The following is a 22,016-nucleotide window of genomic DNA, read 5'->3' on the forward strand; positions in this document are numbered from 1 at the left end:
TGCCCTATAGCAAAAATAAATAAATAAATAAATAAAAATTAAAAAAAAAGTATTTTAAAAAATCTAAAAAATAAAAAAGACTAAAATGTTTAAATTAGAAATCACAAATCAAATCCCAGGCAAGATGAATAAAAAATAAATCTAGATCTAAATACATTTAAGTTAAACCTCTGAATACCAAAGGCTAAAATAACTTTTTTTTTTTTTTGGAGGGGCTTTGGGGGGTAGATTTTTGTTACAGGGCGCATGCACTCACCAGAGAGACAGAGAGACAGAAAGCGAGATATCATTCCCCAGGGGGGATGGCCACACCACAATCTCTTCTCCATTCTCCTCTCGGGATCTTGGGCACGCGTGCACACGTGCCCAGCATGAGTTTAAGCCACCACATCCAGGACTTGAACCGTGGTCAGCTACATGGGAGTTCAGTGACATAGCCATTACACTAATCGCTGGTCTCAGGTTTAAAATAACTTTAAATGAGCTGTAATAAACAGTAGTAAAAGTTTGAAATAATTTAATGAAATATCTATAAAACAGCAGAATTTTCAAAATAAAATGCTAAAGTATCTTCTAAAAGATGTACAATTAATTCACAACACTGTATTAAGTTACAGTAAATACCAAATTAGAAAATACTGAACCACTGCTTCTAGAGGTGATACAGAATTAGGATCCTATAAGTCCATGGTTACAAGATTTTCATCAACCAAGTATTGGGTTGTCAGAAAAGTCATGACGCATTTTTGCAACAAACGGCACTAGTTTATTTTTAGGAGTACTAGAGTCTTTCACATCTATGTTATTCCTACATCATTTGGCAGCTAAGCATTCTAGTTTTATTCATAAAAAAAAATTAAGTGATTTGGCTGAGTTTTGGAGATTTTACAACAAGTTAGGACCAGCAGTTGGCATAATGCCTATGTCACTGAGCTCCCATGTAGTCAACAGCGGTTTGAGTCTCGGACCCGGTGGCTTAAACTCATGCCGGGCATGTGTGCGTACGTTCCCAAGACAGAGAGACAGAAAGTGAGAAATCACCCCATGGGGGGGTGGGGGGGGATGACCATACCACAATCATTCTCCTTCATTCTCCTCTCAGGATTTTGAGCATGCACGCACATGCACCAGGCATGAGTTTTAAGCCACTGGATCCACTGTGCAGGAGTCCTGTGACGTAACCATTACACCATCTGCTGGTCCCCGGACAATCCTTTTTTGAAGCAACTGAAAACTGGTGATGAAAAGTGGATTGTTTATAACAATGTGGTGCACAAATAGTCTTGGTTCCGATGTGATGATTTACTTCAAACGACACTGAAAGCAGACATTCATCAGAGGAAGGTTATACTCTTGGGGTGGTGGGATTTTAAAGGTGTCATGCTTTGGACCAGCAGATGGCGTGGTGGTTACACCAGATTCCCACATGGTTGACCATGATTTGAATCCCAGATTCAGCAGCTTAAAACTCACACTGACTGCATGTGCATACGTGCCCAAGATCCTGAGAGGTGAATGGAGGAAAAGGGATTGCAGCATGGCCGTCACCCCTGGGAGGTGAATTCTTGCTGTCTCTTTGTCTCAATATCTCTCTCTGGTGAGCATACATGTCCTATAGCAAAAATCTCTTAAAAAAAAAAGTGTCATGTTTTTTGAGCTCCTACAAAGGAACCAATCAATCAATTCAAATGTGTCCTGTCAGCAATTAGACAGTTTGAATGACTCCAACATCATATTCAGAAATGTGCAGAGTTTGTTAATTAAAAGGAGTTGCATTCCATCATGACAATGAGAGACCACACACAAGTTTGATCACCTGTCAAAAATTTTTGGAGCTTCAATGGGATGTGTTGCCACACTCTCCATACTTGCCAAATCTTGTGCCATCAAACTTTCACTTTTTTCTCTCTCTTCAAAACTCCTTGTGTGCTCTAATGTTCAATTCAGATGAGGTTGTAAATCTGTACCTTGTTCAGTTTTTTGCTGATAAAGACAGCAAAACTTCCTCTATGAATGAGGAATTATGAAGCTCATTGAAAGATGGCATAAGATTATTGAACAAAATGGGCAATATATCACTGATTGATCTCTGTTCGTTATATAAATGACTTTTTTTCATTATTTATTTATTTTTTTTTAAGAGATTTTTGCTATAGGGCGCGTGCACTCACCAGACAGACAGAGAGAGACTTAGAGACAGAAAGTGAGAAATCACCCCCCAGGGGGGATGGCCATGCCGCAATCCCCTTTCTTCCATTCTCCTCTCGGGATCCTGGGCACGCACACACACGTGCCTGGCGTGAGTTTTAAGCCACCGGGTCTGGGATGCGAACCGTGGTCGACTACATGGGAGTCCAGCGACAAAGCCATTATGCCAATTGCTGGTCCCTATAAATAAGTGACTTTTGAAAAACAGAATAAAACAAGTCATGACTTTTCCAACAACCCAATAATATGTAACCCTATCTTATATGTTTCTGTTGTAACACTAGTGAATATGTATTTTTGATTCTCCAACGTTGAATTCATGGCCATCAACACTGTAATTCATTCCTCAAAGAACCTATCTAACACATGATTTTCTCCATAAAGCATATCACAAACTTTCTGCATTTAGGAACACAGAACACAAGACAACACTTCATTATATTTGGGGACTTTTTTTTTTTTTCTGGATTTATCAAAGATTTCTTTTTTTCCACTTCCAGTCTTTTAAACCAGACAGATTTGCTTAGACTAAAGCTAGTTTTAAAAGTACAAAAGTTAAGCCCAAAGAATAAGATTAAATTCAACAACCCAGAGTGATAAAGCATTAAAGATATGAATAGGTGCATTCAATAGAAAACCAATTGTCAAGGTGACTGATTACTTAACAGCCAGAGACTGAAGTCCTTATACTGCAAAAACAAGAAACAGTTTAATGTATGCACTGTATAATGGAGTTTGTAGCTGTACCTTGTCTTCTAGTTATTACTTAAGAATAAATACTATTGGGACCAGCAGTTAGCGTAATGGCTATGTCGCTGGACTCCCACGTAGTTGACCACGGTTCGAGTCCCAGACCCGGTGGCTTAAACTCACGCCGGGCACGTGTGTGTGTGCGTGCCCAAGATCCTGAGAGGAGAATGGAGGAGAAGGGATTTTGGCGTGGCCTTCCCCTCGGGGGTTATTTCTTGCTTTCTATCTCTCTGTCTGTCCTCTCTCTGTCTGGCGAGCGCATGCGCCCTATAGCAAAAACCTCTCCAAAAAAAAAAAAAATACTATTGTGTGGTTTGTAGTGGTCAACCTGCATCCATTTTAAATTTTCTATAATAGTGTGACTATAAGGCCACAATATTTAGTTTGGACAAAACTCATAATATGACTATGGTATCATGTTACTAATGCTTTTGAAATATAAATTGTTTTAACTCAATTGAGGTTATAAAGAAATTTTAAAATACTACATACAGCATGACTAGTGTGTTAAAATCATTCATACTTAGATATTTATATCTAATATCAAAATAAAATTTACTAATGCAGTGCCACAGTAATCAGTCTAACATACTTACTAATTGATCCTGTAGGTATAAGGTCAGAATTTCAGTATCTACTATTTCACTTTATTAAATGAGGAATGCAACAGCATTTATAGAATAATCACAAATGGTAAAGCCACCCAAGGATCATGGTAGCTATTCAGTTAGTTTATGTCACAAGCTCAGAAATAAATCCTCACTAAATGAACAGAGTTAAATTTCAATTCTTCATCAAAAGGTGCTAGTAGAGGTTGTCAGTCACCTTCCAATATAAATCCCCAATCCAATGTCCAGCATATGAGAGAGAGGCATTATAAATCCCCAATCCAATGTCCAGCATATGAGAGAGCGGCAGAGATGGAAGAAAAACCTTTAGAAATTCTGAGAAAATTCCCCCTTTCTTCCTAGAACCTGTATTTCTCATACTGAGTGTAGCTGTGTGCTTCAGGTGCTTAAAGAGGAACTCCATGGGGGAATATATTCTGGCCAACTTGACCAATCCCGTATCAAATCTGAGTTTTTACAAGAGGCTTTAAACTTCTTTCCTTCTCTCAGTATAACCTTCCTCAGACTGAAAGCTGTTGTTTTTCTTCCAATGCTATGAGTGTCTGTTTCAGAAGTTCTATTAATACTTTACATGCCTATGAGTAAGGTGGGCTGTCACGATGAGAACTCTTAGAGCTACTACATCCAGATTCACGTGGGCATCCAGCAGTATTTTATGTCACCATTATAAATAGAAACTAAGCCTGTAACACTGTTCTGTTTGCATTATTGCTAAAGTGCAGTTCTACTCATAAGCCAAGTAAGTTCTCCTGTAGCCCAGAGGCTCCCACTGTGCCAAGAGGGTTCTGGTCAGTGGCTATGGTAGTTGGGTCCATGCCAGTCTGTGGGTTGTGTGGCTGATAGTCAGAAACAAGGAACACCAGCACTGCAGGCCCAGAGGCTAAACTAGTGAGAAGAACCCCCAAACCCAGTCAGTAGGGATGTGCTGGGATGGGCTGGAGCAGCAACTATGGAATCCTGACAATGTCACCCATTGGCCTTGGGGTCTTGGGGACCATTTTATACAATGAAATCATCAACAAAAAGTACAAACATACAAAAAAGTGGTACTAAGTAGACACCGAGAGAGACACTTTTTACAGTATGAAAGGTGAAATAAGAAGGCAGAGCAATATGTTGCCTTGTCTGACCTAACCTGGGAATGAGCACACAGAGAGATAATATTTTCATCCAAAGTGTCCATATATAAATCTTGGGAAATATGAACAAAACTTACATAACAAAACTAAGTAAGGATAAAGAAGTAATGAAATACTCTATTTAAGAAGCTTAATTCATTAATTATATCAAGAATTATAACCAGTCCTGTTCCCCATCATGGACTGAGCCATAATGGAAAGTTGAAATAAGATACATCAAACAAAACTGCTGTTTAATCGTAACTCAGTAATTAATAGGTGAATTCTCTTCACAATTTTTAATAAAAATCTAAAACTGTTCTAAGATAACTTTTATTAAAAACATACTTGGAAATTATTTAAAAACTACATATGGGTTGGGAACCAGCAGTTAACGTAATGGCTATGTCGCTGGACTCCCACGTAGTCGACCGCAGTTCGCATCCCGGACCCAGTGGCTTAGAACTCACGCCAGGTGCATGTGCGTGTGTGCCCAAGATCCTGAGAGGAGAATGGAGGAGAAGGGATTGCGGTGTGACCATCCCCCCTGGGGGGTGATTTCTCGCTTTCTGTCTCTATGTCTCTCTCTGTCTGGCGAGCGCACGCACCCTATAGCGAAAAACCTCTCCAAAAAAGAAAAAAAACTACATATGGGTTAAAAATTGTAATGAAAAAAATAAACTATTTTGAACTAAGCAAAAATGAATAGAATGAGGCTTGTAGGATGTAGATGATGTCATACATAGATGGAGTTTTCTAATCTTATTAGGAAGGAATGTGGGCTGAAAATTAATATGGTAAGCTTTAATCTCACTAAGTCAGGAAAAGGAAATAATAAACCCAAAAGGAAAAAAGAAGGAAAAAAATTCAGAGGGAAAAATAACAGGCAACAAAGATACTATAAACAGTAAGGATTTAAATAGACAAAGTTGAGTTCTGTGTAAAGACTAATAATATTAACATACCTCTATAGAAACTGATCAAGGAAAAAGGGAAGGAATTAATAGAGTTTAGATAAAAAGGGAGTGATAACTGCAGATACAGTAGAAATGTTTTTAAATAAATTATGAGCATTTTGCCAAAAAATTGGAAATCTTAGACAAAATGGACAATACTGGAAAAATTACTATATAAAATGAAAAATAAATAAATAATTAAATTCTAAATTTCTGATTCAATGTTTTAAAACATCTTACCAAATACATAAATAGGAACAGGCCCTGATGGTTTTATTGGCATATTAAACCAATTATTTAAGAAAAAGGCAATTCCCATGGGGCCACCAGTTGGTGTAATTGCTATGTTGCTGGACTCTGATGTAGTTGACTGCGATTCAAGTCTCGGACCTGGTGGCTTAAACTCACACTGGCCACGTGTGCATGTGTGGCCAAGATCCTGAGAGGAGAATGGAGGAGAAGGGATTGCGGCATGGCCATTCCCCCTAGGGGGTGATTTTTTGCTTTCTGTCTCTCTTTCTGGTGAGCACACGCGCCCTATAGCAAAAACCTCTCCAAAAAAAAAGAAAGAAAGAAAACGGCTTTTGCCATCTCACACAAACTTTTCCAAAAAATAGAATAAAGAAGGAGCAATTCTCAACTTTGATTTTTAAAAAATTAAATAAATAAACAGGAAAGGATAGTTTATGTGAATGAACAATTACAGGCCAAATTCACTTATGAACAGAGATGTTAAAACACTAAACACGATTCTTCATAACCATGATGGGTTTATCTTAGGAATGCAAAAATGGTTTAACATTTTAAAAATTATCCATGGAGGCAGCCAATGGTGTGGTGGTCAAGATGGCTGGATCCTACATGGCTGATTTCACAGTTCAAATGCTGGACCCAGCGGCTTGAAACACATGCTGCGTGTGTGTGTACCCAAAATTCTGAGAGGAGAAAGGAGGAGAAGGAATTGTGGTATGGTCATCCCCACTGAGGGGTGATTTCTCACCTCCCCTCTCTCCCTCTCCATCTTTCTCTCTCTCCGGTGAATGTATGTGTCCCATAGCCAGAAAATAAAAAATTCCATGTACTTTAACAACATTAAAGGAAACACAAATAATAATCTCAATATCTAAAGGAAAATAGTAAATAAAATCTAATGTTCAATAGTCATCAAATCAATACTCAGACGAATGGTTCATGACCAAATCCAGCAAACTACAAATGGAAAAAAATGTCCTTAACCTGAAAAATGTGTATCCACCACAAAAACATATTAAATTAAATTAAAAGAAAGGGAAACTTCAGCAAACATCATCCTTAATGGTGAATAATTCAGATTCCTTTTCAAAATCCAAAACAAGAAAATGATCCTGATCTTTTTCTTTATATTAAAACATTGTTCAGGAGTCCTAGCAAACATGATAAGAAAAGGACAAGGAATAAAGAGTATACAAGATTAAATGGAAATCATTGAATCATCCTCAGATAATACAAATGTCTACATATAAAACAGAGCACACATATTCTCCAACCCAAATATCCCGTTCTAGGCATATATCCAAGAAAGGGTCCCTAGTCTATACAGAAAATATGTACAAAAGCGATCACAGCAGTATAGTTTATAATGACAGAAAAAAATGGACATAATCAAAATGTCCATCACTGACAGAGTAGATAAATTGTGGTATATTTCTACAATGAAGAACTGCATGCAAGTGAAAATGAAAATATATCGTGAATGACTCTCAAACATTCTAAATTGAAAAAAATAGCAATATGATACCACACATACAAAATTGAAAATATGCAATATATAACTATCTTAAAAATGTGCATGCATATGGGAAAATATAAAGAAATGCACAGAAATCAAAAACATTAACTTTTAGATAGTAGTATTTGGTAAGAGAAGAAGAGATGAGTTAGGATTTTTTTACTTCTTAACTCCCATGGTAGTTAACTCCCATGGTAGATTACTGTTATTTGTTTTACTTTTTTTTATACTTTAAAGAAGAATTAAAGTTATATGATTAAAAAATGTTCAAGTAAAAGGTCAGATTTAGAGTGTATAGTCTTTGTTCTATAAGATGATATATATATTTTTTAAAGAGGTTTTTGCTATAGGACGCGTGTGCTTGCCAGAAAGACAGAGAGAGACAGAGAGACAGATATCAAGAAATCACCCCCCAGGGGGATGGCTATGCCACAATCCCTTCTCCTCCATTCTCCTCTCAGGATCTTGGGCACGCACACACATGCACCCAGCATGAGTTTAAGCCACCGGGTCTGGCACTCGAACCACAGTCGACTACATGGGAGTCCAGTGACATGGCCATTACACTAACTGCTGGTTCCAAGATGATATGTTTTTAAAAGGATGGTTGAAAATTAAAAGAAAAACCCATCTATTAAATATGTAGTACTAGTATATTGATAGGACAACACTATTAGTAATATGCACCAATCTTACAACTTTAGTATTTTCGTGTTTGATATACATTTAAAATAAAACAGCTGTTTTCATTTAAAATAAAACAGCTGTTTTCTAAGACTGTTTTATACATCCTATTTCTCACCTATAGATATGCGCTATAAAAACACTGATTTTATGTAAATAGTGTCATTAGCTACTGATGGACATTTCCATGTTACTTTATATATGTTATACACTCTTCTGCACTTCACTACAATTCTGTGTGCTGTCTGATTCTTTAATTAGAGCAGTAAGAATGAGTCACAGTCATCATTGTAGTAACAGTCTAGTGCAGTGCTTCACAGAAGTACTCTATAGTGGGGCAGCTGGTGGTATCGTGGTTAAGAGTGCTGGACTCTTACATGGCCAATTGCAGTTCAAGTCCCAGACCCGGTGACTTGCTTTCTCACTTTCTCTCTCTCTCTCTCTCTCTCTCTCTGGCAAGGGCATGACCCTATGGCAAAACAATGAACAAATAGTAAATAAATAGAACAAGTAAAGTTCAATAAAATAATTCTTAAAAAAGAGTACTCTATAGCATTAGGTAAATGCATAGGAAAAAAAGTGCTTTGCAGTGGCATAAGAATTGTGAGGCACCACTGATACTGGAATAAGAAGATTAAGTTAAATATTTAAACTTATAAATAAGTTTATGCTCACAGAATGCCACTTACTTGTGTTGAGTAGGGTTGAGTTGTGTTTAGGGTTCCACATAAGATTTCCTCCAGAGGGGCTAGGTGGTGGCGTGGTGGTGAAGGCGGCTGGATCTCACAATGCCAAATGTGTGGTTCAAGTCCCAGACCTGGTGGCTTAAAAAAATATACCGGCACATATGCTTGCATGCCCAAAATTCCAAAAGGAGAATGGAGGAGGAGAAGCAATTACAGAGTGGCTATCTCCCCTGGGGGTTACTTTCTCAATTTTTTTCTCTCTCTCTGGTAAGCATATGAGCCCTATAACAACAAAACTATCAAAACATGAATAAAGATTTCATTCAGAAAAAAAGAACTCTGGCACTAAAAATCAGAAAATCAATGTCATAAAAATGTCCAACTTTTTATTTCATAGATTTGGTATAATTTAAACAAAAGAAAGATGTCAATACTAAAACCACAGGAAGAAGAGTTTCAGAATAAAGGACAGCTCTTAAAATAGAATATATTCAGCTTTGCAAAATACTTTATATCGTTCTTTTTTTTCTCACTATGATTTGATTATGAAATATCGTCACAATTATCAAAAACTTAAAAATATATAGAGTACTGACCCCAATCCCTTAAATTATCAATTTGGTAGATCTAGCATGAATCTCAGAAATCTGTAGTTTTAAAAAGTTTATGAGGTGTCATGCACATCTTCATTTAGAAACCACTGAGTTAGCATCAATTTTCACCAGAAAATTGGAATACTAAAATGCGTGTACTGCACATTCTCTCTCACACACACATGAATCAAATACAGCCATAATTAGCCATAATTCAAAAACTCTAGTTCTGAAAATTGTTAAAGTATGCATAAAATTTGGTTACAAAATATGACATGACTAAACAAATCTGATGATGAAACCTCATCTGAAAAAGTATTTTATGTAGGGAACCAGCAGTTAGCGTAATGGCTATGTCGCTGAACTCCCACATAGTTGACCGCGGTTCGCGTCCCGGACCCGGTGGCTTAAAACTCACACCGGGCACGTGTGCGTGCGTGCCCAAGATCCCCAGAGGAGAATGGAGAAGGGATTGCGGTGTGACCATCCCCCCGGGGGGTGATTTCTCACTTTCTGTCTCTATGTCTCTCTCTGTCTGTCTGGCGAGCACACGTGCCCTATAGTAAAAAACCTCTCCAAAAAAAAAAGTATTTATGTATAGTTTTTAATTTATGCCACTAATGCTCATATGCTTCACTGCAGAAATGCTAATGTGCTTGATCACAGGATGCTGTCCCAAGTACCAGTAAGAGTACACAGTATATGGCATACATGTGCCAATTGCCTTTCTAAATTTAAAGTCTGAATTCGGATTTGAAAATTAAATGGCAACAAATCAAAATCTGCTTCCCTGTGTATGGGTATTTTCTCAATCACCCATTATATGAAGAGTGGTTATTGTTTAAAATGGAAGTGTTAAAGTACCTAAGAATGAGGAATAAAGCAATTATTTCAAGTTGCTTTTTAGAAAGAAGCCCTATGTAAACAGTTATTTTCCTGAGTAACCAAAAAGTAGGAAGCCTAGGAGAAAAGTGATAGAGAAGGAAGGAAACACTAGGAAGAACAGTATATAAAAGTAATCAGGTAAGTGCAGCAGAGGCAGCCAACATCTCAGAAGTAAAAGGTATCACAGCCTGGGATTTCTTTTGTATCATTTATTTATTTTACATAAATGTGCCATTTTATTATAAAGAATCTCACAAAAAATAAAAATGGTATCTCCAAAAAGGAAACCAGACTACCACTTCCACTTGCAGGACTGGGGGCAGCCAGGGCAGGCAGTGTGGAGGTCCTGGCTCCCAAGTGGGAAGGTAGGAGACCAGAACTCATCCAAAAATGGCTTATGTCACCTTAGGAGCCTGAAAAGAACAGGGAGGGTTCCTGAAGACCTGACTATCTCTTCTAGAATGCTAAGGGGACCTTTCCAAAGCTACTGATCAGGCACTTGGCATTTCAGGATTTTGTCTTATGGGTGCAGAAAAGCAGCCCTTCCACCCAGACCTGGCACTCTTTATGGTTCAAAGTTAAGAACCAGGGAGGGATGAGTGCAAGGCAGCTGCTAGGGGAATTAGCCCAGTGTGCTACCCTAGGCTCTGGGCCCTGGTTCCTGTCTAGTCCCTGGGGATATTTATATTTAGTATATTTTCATATAAATACACAGAAATAGAAAACATAAAATCTGAGGGTTATGGGGAACTTGGGAAGGAGCCAGATATGAAGAGGTTGCTCAGGCCAGCTTGCCCTCCTCCTTGACATCTTTGGCTTTGGGCTTCTCCTTTTTCACTTTCTCCTCTTCTGTGACTTCTTTCTTCTCTTCTGGGTCTTTCTCTTTCTCATCATCTATCTTGACTCTCTTGACTTTTTTGAAGTTGTAAGAGTTCTTGTGGCCACCCTCTCCCTCATCAGAGTTGGAGAACTCTTTATCAGAGGCAATCTACTTGCCAGAGGAACAGAATGAGATGCATTTGTTGGGGTCATCCTCATCCTCCTTGCCGCTCTCCTCTGGGACAGCATCCTGGGGGATGGCCTGCATCAGGACCCCTAGCATGTAAGGCAGCATCTACAGGTTTTCAAACAGCTGCTGTTTGATCTTCTCCATGTAATTATTAATGTTCTGGTTGGTCATGTTGGAAGGTCTAATGTGAAACTTGAAATCTGATCCAAAGTATTCAAAGTAGTTATTGTAAGGAAGCTCATTAGGGATCTGTGTGTCAAGGGTCACTGCTGTCTCATATGTCCAGCACCAGGCAACATTATGAATGGTGTAGCCACCGCCTCCCAGCATCAGCATAGGGAGGTTGAGGCTCTTGACAAATTCCACACACTTGACATGCCCTTTGATGGTCAAATTGAAGCAACCTAATTGATCTTCAGACAAGGAATCTGAGCCACACCGCAAGACCACTGCACTGGGCTAGAACATCTCCATCACTTTGGATAAGACTGGCTTGAAAATAGCCTCATAGGACTTGTCATCCATCCCATCTTGGAGTGGATAGTTAACAGCATAATATTCTTAACACCTTGTTTAGAGTACTAAGACATCATAATCATTTTTTTTTTTTGGAGAGGTTTTTGCTATAGGGCATGTGCGCTCGCCAGACAGATAGGGACAGACAGAGAGACAGAAAGCGAGATATCATCCCCCAGGGTGGATGGCTACATCGCAATCCTTTCTCCTCCATTCTCCTCTCGGGATCTTAGGCATGCACGCACACGTGCCCGGCGTGAGTTTTAAGCCACTGGGTACGGGACTCAAACCCAGTCGACTACATGGGAATCCAGAGACATAGCAATTATGCTAACTGCTGGTCCCATCATAATCATTCTAAACATGTTACTAAATAACTGCTGTTCAATCTTTCTACACTTTCAGTCTATCAAACATAAAATAATTCACCAATTGTTTTTTCATTGGGCCAAGAAGAGCAAAGACTGTATTAATAGTACAATTTGCCAAACTAAATTTGTAAATAATCAATAAAGTAGATTATTCTAGTGATGTTATTTTTTTCAAATAGAGTCTAGGGATTTATGGTCAATTATAATATCCAAAATATTACATAGTATTTCATCTCTGGCTCAGAGCTAAATTTAGTAGCTGAACTGATACTATTATTTTCTTTTTTAGAGAGATTTCTTGCTATAGGGCATGTGTGCTCTCCAGAGAGACAGAGATAAAGAGACAGAAAGCAAGAAATCATCCACCAGGGGAATGGCCATGCCACAATCCCTCCTCCTCCATTCTCCTCTAAGGATCTTGAGTGCACATGAAGTCACCGGGTCTGGGAGTCAAAGTGTGGTTGATGACATGGGAGTCCAGCAACGTAACTATTATGCCATCTACTGGTCCTGATGCCATTATTTTCTACATTAGCAATCTATGGTTTCTCTATTTCAGAGTAGACGAGATTCAGTTACTGTAGTATCCATAGAAGATAGTTACTCAAACAGCAAACAAAGGAATTTAAGAATCTCATACTGTGGTTCTAGGAAGCGCCCAAGTGTATCAGGCAAGATTTTAGACCTAGGGATGTATCAATTATTGGCTTACAGCAAAAGATTCATCCTCGGAAAACCCTGGTGTACCAAGTTGCCAGGGCTACACAGACACATATGAAGATGGCAGTGGTACTTCAATAACACTTCACTGGAAAATCCAGTATCTTAAATGTAATTTTCCTAATGACTCAATGGATTACTATTCCTATTGCTGCCACTGTGGGTGCTACAGTTTTAATCTTTCTTAACCAATATTCTCAATTACCACAGAGTTCATAAAGAGACATTTTTTTTTAAAGTTGAGGTTCAGGTTCATTCGTTAAATGCTTAAACTATCTTTAAACATTTAAGTTTATTTATTTCTCCCGAGAGAGAGAGAGAGAGAGAGAGAGAGAGAGAGAGAATCCTGACAGAGTTTTAATGCAGTGATCTGATACCAAATCCAGCCACAACCCACCTCAGATCACGGGCACAGGTAAGCCTAGCACACTCAGAGACATCTACAAATGCAAATCTGGGGCCTTCCATGTGAGTCAGCCACACAGAGCACCGCATTTTATTGCTATGTCACTGTTTGGCCCCATAATTTTTGTTTGTTATAATAGCAGGCACATATGCTTGACAGAAAAGCGGAGGGGGGGGGCGAAGGAGAAAGTACCACCTGTGGAGAATGGTCATGTGATAATTCTTTTTTCTCCATCTCTCCCTCCATTTGGGATTTTGGGCAAGTGCACTCATGTGCCAGGCATGTTTGATAAGGTACAGGATCCGAAAGACAAACTGTGCAGTCAGCCATATGGGATCCAACTGTCTTAAGTCCTGGCCACAGAGTTGGCCCATGACTTCATTTTTAAAAAATTTTGAAAAACAAATTTTTTTAAAAGAAATTTTTGCTATAGAGCATGTGCATTCACTAGAGAGATAGAAAGTGAGATATCATTCCCCCCCTCCCCCGCAGAGCAGATGACCCACCACGATCCCTTTTCCTCCATTCTCCTCTGGTATTTTGAGCATGCATGCACACACACACACCATAAGGTTCAAGCCATCGAGTTTAGGACTCAAACCGGCTGGCTATGTGGGAGTCCAGTGATGTAACCACTACACCATCTACTGGTATTAAAAAACTTTTAAAAATGATTTACATTCTTCCTTTGAGTAATTTACAAAATACTACATCTTCCTGCTCATTCAGGATCCACATGATAAGCTGTTAATAACTGTTCTTAGGTGTAATGGATAGTTGTCGCCTTTGATGTTAGTCTATCAGTTGTCATTTCTACTGTTTATATATCTATATCTTGTAATCCTCTTGCTCTCTGTTGCTAAAATATTGAGGTTTAAAAAGTCAGAAAAGATGTTAAAATGTGGAATAAATTAGAAGTCAGTAAGTTCTGATTTATATTATCAAGTGTTAACAGATCGCTTACACAGTCAGCTAGAGATGGAACTAGGGTAATAGCCCAGTTCTTTCATTCCTAGTCATTATCTTTTCAGTATCTAATGTAGATAATGGAATTCTTAGCTGGAGATACTTTATTTCCTGGGCTGGATTTTTGTTTTAAAGTTTATTTTTTTCCTCCATGGGCAGGAGAGACAGGGACAGCATCCTCAGTGGGGTCTTAATGTCACAATCCACCCCGAGCTTCAGCCAATCCTAGAGCATGGGAACACAAGTGTCCAGAATACTCAAGGAGATTGCTAGACATGCACCTAGAACCTTCCCATGTGGTTTTGTGTCATAGAGAATCACATTTTTACCACTTCACCGTCAGCTGGACCACGTGGGCTTGATTTACCCCTATGAGGTTTAGCACACAACCCCATGATTGCTTTTTGGCTAATATAAACAGTAACACTGACTCTGAGAAACTTGTCTCAGAGATCTCCACCAGTAACAGGTTTTCCTTCTCCTTCCTCAAATCCAAACAAAAGTAAAACAATTCCGTTTGGCCCTCGTGATTGATAAATAAGGAAACCAATGAATCATCTGAACATTTCAATTATTATGAATATTCAGAGAGTATTAATCCCCACCTTCTAATTTTACAAAATAAAAATTTAAAACATTATAATAGTCACCTCCCTTTTTCCACAAGGGATACTTTCTAAGACCCACAGAGGTTGCCTGAGAATGCAGATAGCATCGAACCCTATAAATTGTGTTTTTTTCCTATACAAACATATCTATGGCAAAGTTTGATGTCTAAGTTAGGCACAGTAAGATATTAACTATAATTTAATAATAAAACAATTATTACAATATTCTATAATGAAATTTATGTAAATGAAGTTTCCCTCTCTTTCAACATAAAGTATTTTTAAAAATTCATTTATCTTGTTCATGGGTTGGGGGAGAAAGGAAGAAAGACAGACATCCTCAACAAGGTCTCATGGCTAGCCCTCCCAGCCAGTCAGGATCATGAGAATACAGGTGCATTCCCAGTGTGTACAGGTTGGCACAGGAATGAAACCCTATCTTCCAGATGGCTTCCAGTACTAAATAGCATTGGGCTACCACTGTGTCACTGCACTGGGCCATTACAAAATATCTTATTGAACTGTACAGCCATCACATATGTTGGGACCATGTTGATCGTGAAAAACTGAAACTGCAGAAAATGGAACTGAAGACAGTGGGGCGGTGGGGCAGAGGCACCACTATACATCATATAGGAATACTTTTTTGGGGGTAAAATATATATTACAGAAATCATTACAATTTGGGAAGTAATACTTTTTTTCCCCTATTTTTATTTACTTTTTTATTATTCATACATTAAATCACTATACATCATTTAGATTGTGAAGATACTTTACCCAGCATGATATATACCTCAGTCCAGCCTACTTGAAACTATTATACACATCCTTGTCAATAGATAATAAACTTTATCTGTATCCCACAAGTGTCTTACCTCTCCACTTTCCCCCTAAATTTCCTTTCCTATGCTCTCCCTCTCCCACACTCTCTTTACACTTTGTCTCTAGTGTCCATTGTGAGTTTTACTACTTTTATGTTCTCCAGTCTTTCAGTCTCTACCATAGAGTGTGGACAGTCAGGATATGTTAAGTTGAGACATACAATGTCTCTCTTTCATAGCCTGACTTGCTTCACTCAGCCACAAATCTTCCATATTCATCTACTTTCTATCAAATTCCAGGGCCTTGTTGTTTTTTATGGCTGAATAGTATTCCATGGAGCATATGTGCCACAATTTTTCAATCCATTCACCTGTTTGTAGACATTTGGGTTGGTTCCATGTCTTAGCAATCGTAAATAATGCTGCAATGAAAATAGTTGTGCAAGCGCTTTTCCAACTCAGCGCTCTCCTGTCCTTTGGGTGGATACCCAAGAGTGGAATTGCTGGATCATACAGTAGTTGTATTTGAAGGTCTTTGAGAAACCTCCGTATCATTCTCCACAGTGGCTGGACCAATTTACATTCCCACTAATAGTGTAGGAGTGTTCCCCTTTCACCACATCCCTTACATTCCCTCCATACTTTTTCTGTTTTCTATGAATTTTTCATTTCCTTTTTTTCATATGTCCTACATTGTTTTATTTTTTACATTTAATCACTGTGTATCATTACGGTATACTATATAAATTTTCCCACCATTAATACATTGCATATCATTACAGTCAAAGATACTATCATAGGTATACCTTTTAACAGAGAATATCTATGAACTAGACTGGTCTTCAAGAGGATCTAGGTCAAGCTTTCCCATAGTGTTTGTTACATCTATATTTTGTTTGGTTTGGTTTGTAAATTTTGCTAGAGGGCACAAGAACTTCCAGTAGAAAGAAAAGGCACTCTCTGCCCCCTGCCACCCATGGGGATGGTTATGCTGCAACCCTTTCCCTTTCATTTCTTCTTTCTTTCTGGATTTTGGGCATGCATGCACATGCACCTGGCATGTTTTTCATAGAAACTGAATCCGCATAGTAAGTTACATGGGATCCAACTGCCTTAACTACAACACTACTATCTGGCCCAAGAAAAATATCCTTATAACACACCCGTGATGGTCCAAATTTTTTTATATAAATGCTAATTTAGATATTAAGTCAAAGCTGAAGCAAAAAATCTCAAGCAGAGTATTAACAGAGAGGAAAAGGTAACTTTGTATAACCTCTGAGACTCCAACAAAAAACTGAATTGCACTTTTAAAGTTCTGTGGGCACTGGAAAGAAAACAGAAGAGACTTTGGAGCCTAGCCCAGATCCTCTGTTCTATGTCTATTCCTCTTTTTCCTTTTTTTTTTTTTTTTTTTTTTTTTTTTTTGTTTGGTATCATAGCATGTGCTTACTGGGAAGACAGAGAGAGACAGAGAGACAGAAAAGCGAGAAATCACCCCTCAGGGGGGATGGCCGTGCCACAATTCCTTCTCTTTCACTCTCCTCTCAGGATTTTGGGCATGCACGCACACGCACACGGTGTGAATTAAGTTGCCAGGTCTGAGACTCAAACTGTGGTAGACTATGTGGGAGTCCAGCAATGTAACCATTACACCATCTGCTGGTCCGACTTTAATTTCCTCTTCTATAAAATGGTGGAAATAATACTACTTGTCTCCCAGTGTCACTTTAAAGATTGAGAAAAACATATAAACATAAACCCCCCAGCAAAAAGTATGGCACTATACAGATACTATAACTACCTCTTTATGACTTTGCTATATCACCTACCTTAATTGGGCAATATGGTTGCCTTAGGGTATATGTACTCACTGGAGAGAAAGAGATAGACAGTGAGAGGAAAAATGAGAAATCACCCCCGCAGGGGCATGCCACAATCCCTTCTCCTCCATTCTACTCCTGGGATCTTGGGCATGCACACACTCGCCCAGTGTAATTTTCAAGCCACCAGTCCAGGACTCAAACTGTAGTCGGTCAAGTGGGAGTCCAGCAATGTAACTGCTATGCCATCTGCTGACCTACAGCTGTAAAATTCTTTAAAAAAAAAAGTGATGTTCTATTTTCTATAGATATACATAGTAGAAATCTAACATTCCAGCTGCCTCTCTTAAATTGGTGGAGAGGTATCAAGAGAAAAATAAATTATCCATCCACAGTAGGACAAAAGTACTTTCATTACAAGTGCCAACAACAGGATTATGCAATCACTTGGGCACGAAGTAGAGGTTGAAGAAAAGAAAGTAAAAGGGAAGTAACAGAAATGTTCCAGTACTAGCTGCCTCAGAGTAAAGCAGTACTTCATACATTTGATGAGGGGGAAAAAATATGGCATTATGCACCTGACTTTCTATCTTTTTAGCTGCCAGCATCTCGATCATGCCTTGTATATTTTTGAAAGGTAGAGTCTATGAAAGGGGACCAGTAGATAGCATAGCAGTTACGTTGTTGAACTTCCATGTGGCCGAATGCAGTTTGAGCCCCAAATCCAGTTGCTTGGAACTCATACACATTACACAGTATATACAAAATATGCAATATACAGTACAATAAAAATTCTTTGAGAGATTTTTGCTATAGGGCATGTGTGCTCACCAGAGACAGAAAGCAAAAACTCGCCCCCCAGGTGGATGGCCACACTACAATCCCTAATCCTCCTTTCTCTTCTTGGGATCTTGGGTACTAGCAAAGCCTCAGAGACTATTACATAATTAGTTTTGCTTTAGGATCTAAAGTAATTCATAAGAGTCATAATAGTTACCAGACATTTTTAAGGTGGAAATCTTCACCTGTAACACCATTTCAGCTCTCTGGGTAAGACAATGGTATCTGTCCTAAACATCACTTCTCTATTCTCAGACTGTCTATACTACTTATTTCCTACTTCACTGCTTCTTAACCTATTTTAGGTTAGAATTCCTTGGAGATATATGACAGCAATATGCAGTCTCACCAGAAAAATGCACATGCTATACCGACATATAAAATTTTATGTTTATTTTCAAGAACTTTAATAATAAGTCCACAATGGGATCAAGAATCACTGTTCTAGTACTTGTCTCAGTTTGTATGTGCTACCTTATATTACTATTTATCTCCACCCATATGTGCCCTAGATCAAAAGGTGCTCAAAGTTGGGGATGGGTTTTGTAAGCCTCCATGTATTCATACCCTGGGTACAATGCTTAGTCCATAATACAGGCTCAAATATATGTTAACAATTAATTTTCAATAAAAGGTCATTTTGTATTTACTATAGGCCCAGTACTGTGTAAGAATATGAAGATTCAAAGACAGAAAAAGACCCCATCCTCCAGAAATTCAGTCTAATGGAAGAGTTAGTTAACTAAACATAAGTTTATCACAGTACGGATGGGTTTAACTAGAGAACCAAACAGATGAGAAAAAGGAGTGGAGTAGAAACTGGTAAGAACTGGTATTCTCAGATTCCTAGGTTTGATGGGGATAGTAGGTTAGGAGATTAGAACAATGAAAAGCTTTCTGTAAATTAATTATGCTTAAGTTCAACAACAAAATCAATTATGAATTAACCAGAAGAGAGGTAAAAATAGATAAACAAATAAAACATTAAAAAAAAAAAAGTACGGACTAGGGAAGTATCCTTTAATTATTTTTCTATTATTTCACCCCTTTAGTTAATCTAGCTCTAGGTCCCCACCCTTTGCAAATATTATACACATACTGTTATTAATTAAATACTTGTAGAACACCTACACAAATACTGTTATACAAATATATTTGGCCTTTCCACCAAGTTCTTTAAAGTGAGATTTGACATAACTCCCATGGTAAATTCAGTGTGTTTAACTGTCCAAAGACATTTTGACTTCTCTCAAATTATCATGCTAACTGGGGTGCGTTAGCACAGCTACTCTGCTTATAAACTTTAACAATGAGATTTTTGGCTTTTATGAAGGTGACAAATAAGTATTATTCAAATTTTAGTTCATGTGTCCATATACCATGCTCTTCTATATTCTCCAAGGAACAGGTCTGAATTCTATGTAAATGAACTAAGAAACATATTCACGGCCAGGTGATATGAATCAAGTTAAAGCTCCTCAGTTAATTGAGAGACTGAAGGGACATTAATAGTTCATTTTTATTATGTATTAAGCTATTAACAATACTATTTACTCAGATTATAGTCAGGCATATCCATCAGTAAAAGAAATTAGTAACCAGTTATTTTGTTATTGGAAATCACATAAGATAGACTCAAGTAGAGCCTAAAAATGTATCTTGCATTATCAGAGTAGAAAACAAAACCAGAAACACTTTTAGGGTTATTATCCCAAATATTTCCAAAATTTCCAGGAAGAGATAACAATCTCTACTCTATTTCCTCATACTTCACAGCATGTTCAAAATTTTATAATTTAGTAAGCATGTCCATTTCATTTTTCTCCATAGCACCTTTACAAGGTTAACAGGTTAATATGTTTCACAGATCAGTAAACTTTACAGGACAGAAGCTATATGACATGCCCTAACTCAAGGGTTTCCCAAGAGGAACTGGGAGTAGAAACTAATACTGTGACTCTTAGGCCAGTGCTCTTCCCTTCATAATGCTAGTACAACTATACTTCCTTTATTATACTTTAAACTGCAGTGATAAGTGGGCCTTTAGTCTTCTCCTGTTTATGAAATGACCCCCTCCTTAAGGGCTCACATTTTATTCTTGGTTTATCTTGGCAATCCAGCTTGTGATGTAATGCTAGCAATAGTATCAATGTGGCACATATGATTTAATCATCTCACCAAATGTCTTTCTATAGCTTAGTTTTACAGAGTAATGAAGCCAAAAGAGCTTTAACATGAACTATCAAGTAATTACAATTACCCACATTTCATCCTTTGCCAAGTTTCATTAAATGGTGAGACAATAAACGACTATTTCCTATAATGCCAACTCCTGGAAGAAGGAGAAATTACAGTGATAATTTAGTGGTAAAAAAACAATTTCATACTTCTCCAATTCAGAGCTTCACACAGCTTGGTTCTAAACCTCGACCTCATGGCTTAAGTGGGAACACAGGTGCAACTATGAATACTATAACTTTAAAGAACTATTGTATATGAGTTTTTTAATGTGTTAAATAAGATTATTAACAAGTAAGCACTCACCTTAGTTTGGAGGGCTGGCATTAAACATTTTACCTCATTAACAGTCATGTCTATTTAGAAAAAGGGAGAAATGCAGGTCGACAAAAGCTTTTTGTGCTCATAACGCATTCAAAACCCACACCTCCATCCCAAGCAGTTGGAAAACTCCTGCTGTCTTTTTTCTTCAAATCATTCCCTATTTATTTCTAAGAGGAAAATTTCAAAGAAAAGACAAGTGACAACAGCTCTCAAGGCGAGAGGATTCACGCTCAAAAATCTCAAACCAGTCAGGCAACTCCCCTGAACCTTCAAAAAGCAATCCCACTTCTGATTCTAGGATGGCGGCGGCTACCAGGGAAAAACAAAAACAAAAACCAAGCTGCCTAAGCCTGCTAATTGGTGTCCCCGCCTGCGCCCCTCAGCAACTGGACCAAAAATGTCACCACCAGATGCTTCCCAGAGGCCCAGGCGCTTTCCCCGTTCCCTAGGCCCTAGCAACAGTTTTTCAGGCCAGAAAGGATACTTTCCATATTCGACATGATTCCACGATTTTTCTCAGAAGGCGACGGCCCGAGGCAGGTGCACAGGATGAATGGCAGGGCGACTGAAGCCTAGCGGTAATCCTCAGCACTCGGCACACCTGGCTCCTCAGTTTGCAACCCTACTTCCTGTTTCTGCTCGCGACGCATGGGGGTGGAGCCATAAACGCCCAAAGGGCGGAGCCAAGGCAAGGCCAAAATGGCTGTCTCAAGGAGCGACGGTTTGCGTGGATTTAAATCGCTTGGGGGCGTGGTTAGGTTACGCCCCTCCCCCCTCGCCGGTTCTTTGGATACACCTTACATAAACCAGCGGTTTAACGGTTGATGGTCCTCAACTACCTTCTAGTTCTTTCTTTTGTTTTACTCTGAACTCTTAACCTTCTGCCCCACAGATATCACACTGCCCCTGGCCCCTCACCTGTGTTCTCAGAGCTTAAATCTTAACGGATGAAGGAAAAAGGTATAGGGCTTTTTATGTACTTAAAATTGTTATCCTTTAACATGAGGGCCTAAGAGTTTAGTGTGGTTGGTAATTTCGAGTTGTAATGTTCCAATGAGATTTTTTAAAATATCAGCCTTCAAAGTTTCAGGCAA

General features: G+C 38.5%; 1 protein-coding gene and 2 pseudogenes across 3 annotated transcripts in view; all 3 read right to left on the reverse strand.

The window, feature by feature from the left end:
- Window positions 1-21,584, reverse strand: part of LOC102497370 (charged multivesicular body protein 1b-2) — a 53,403-nt gene extending 31,819 nt beyond the window's left edge. The window contains exons 1-2 of one of the 3 annotated variants that reach the window (XM_027766365.1): window positions 21,411-21,584; window positions 20,905-20,954 (exon numbers count right to left, since the gene is read on the reverse strand). In XM_027766365.1, coding sequence (XP_027622166.1) covers window positions 20,905-20,952 — 48 coding nt within the window. In that variant the 5' untranslated portion in view covers window positions 20,953-20,954; window positions 21,411-21,584. Of the gene's footprint in view, window positions 1-20,904; window positions 20,955-21,406 lie in introns of all 3 variants that reach the window. The other 2 variants (XM_014582197.2, XM_006163682.3) reach the window with 2 other exon arrangements.
- On the reverse strand, window positions 3,753-4,402 carry LOC102498447 (BCL2/adenovirus E1B 19 kDa protein-interacting protein 3-like; annotated as a pseudogene).
- Window positions 10,312-14,660, reverse strand: LOC102498870 (histone deacetylase 1 pseudogene; annotated as a pseudogene).
- Window positions 21,585-22,016: the final 432 nt, after the last annotated feature.

The sequence above is a fragment of the Tupaia chinensis genome, unplaced genomic scaffold (assembly GCF_000334495.1).
Source record: "Tupaia chinensis unplaced genomic scaffold, TupChi_1.0 Scaffold142780_1, whole genome shotgun sequence".
NCBI classification, from domain to species: Eukaryota; Metazoa; Chordata; class Mammalia; order Scandentia; family Tupaiidae; genus Tupaia; species Tupaia belangeri.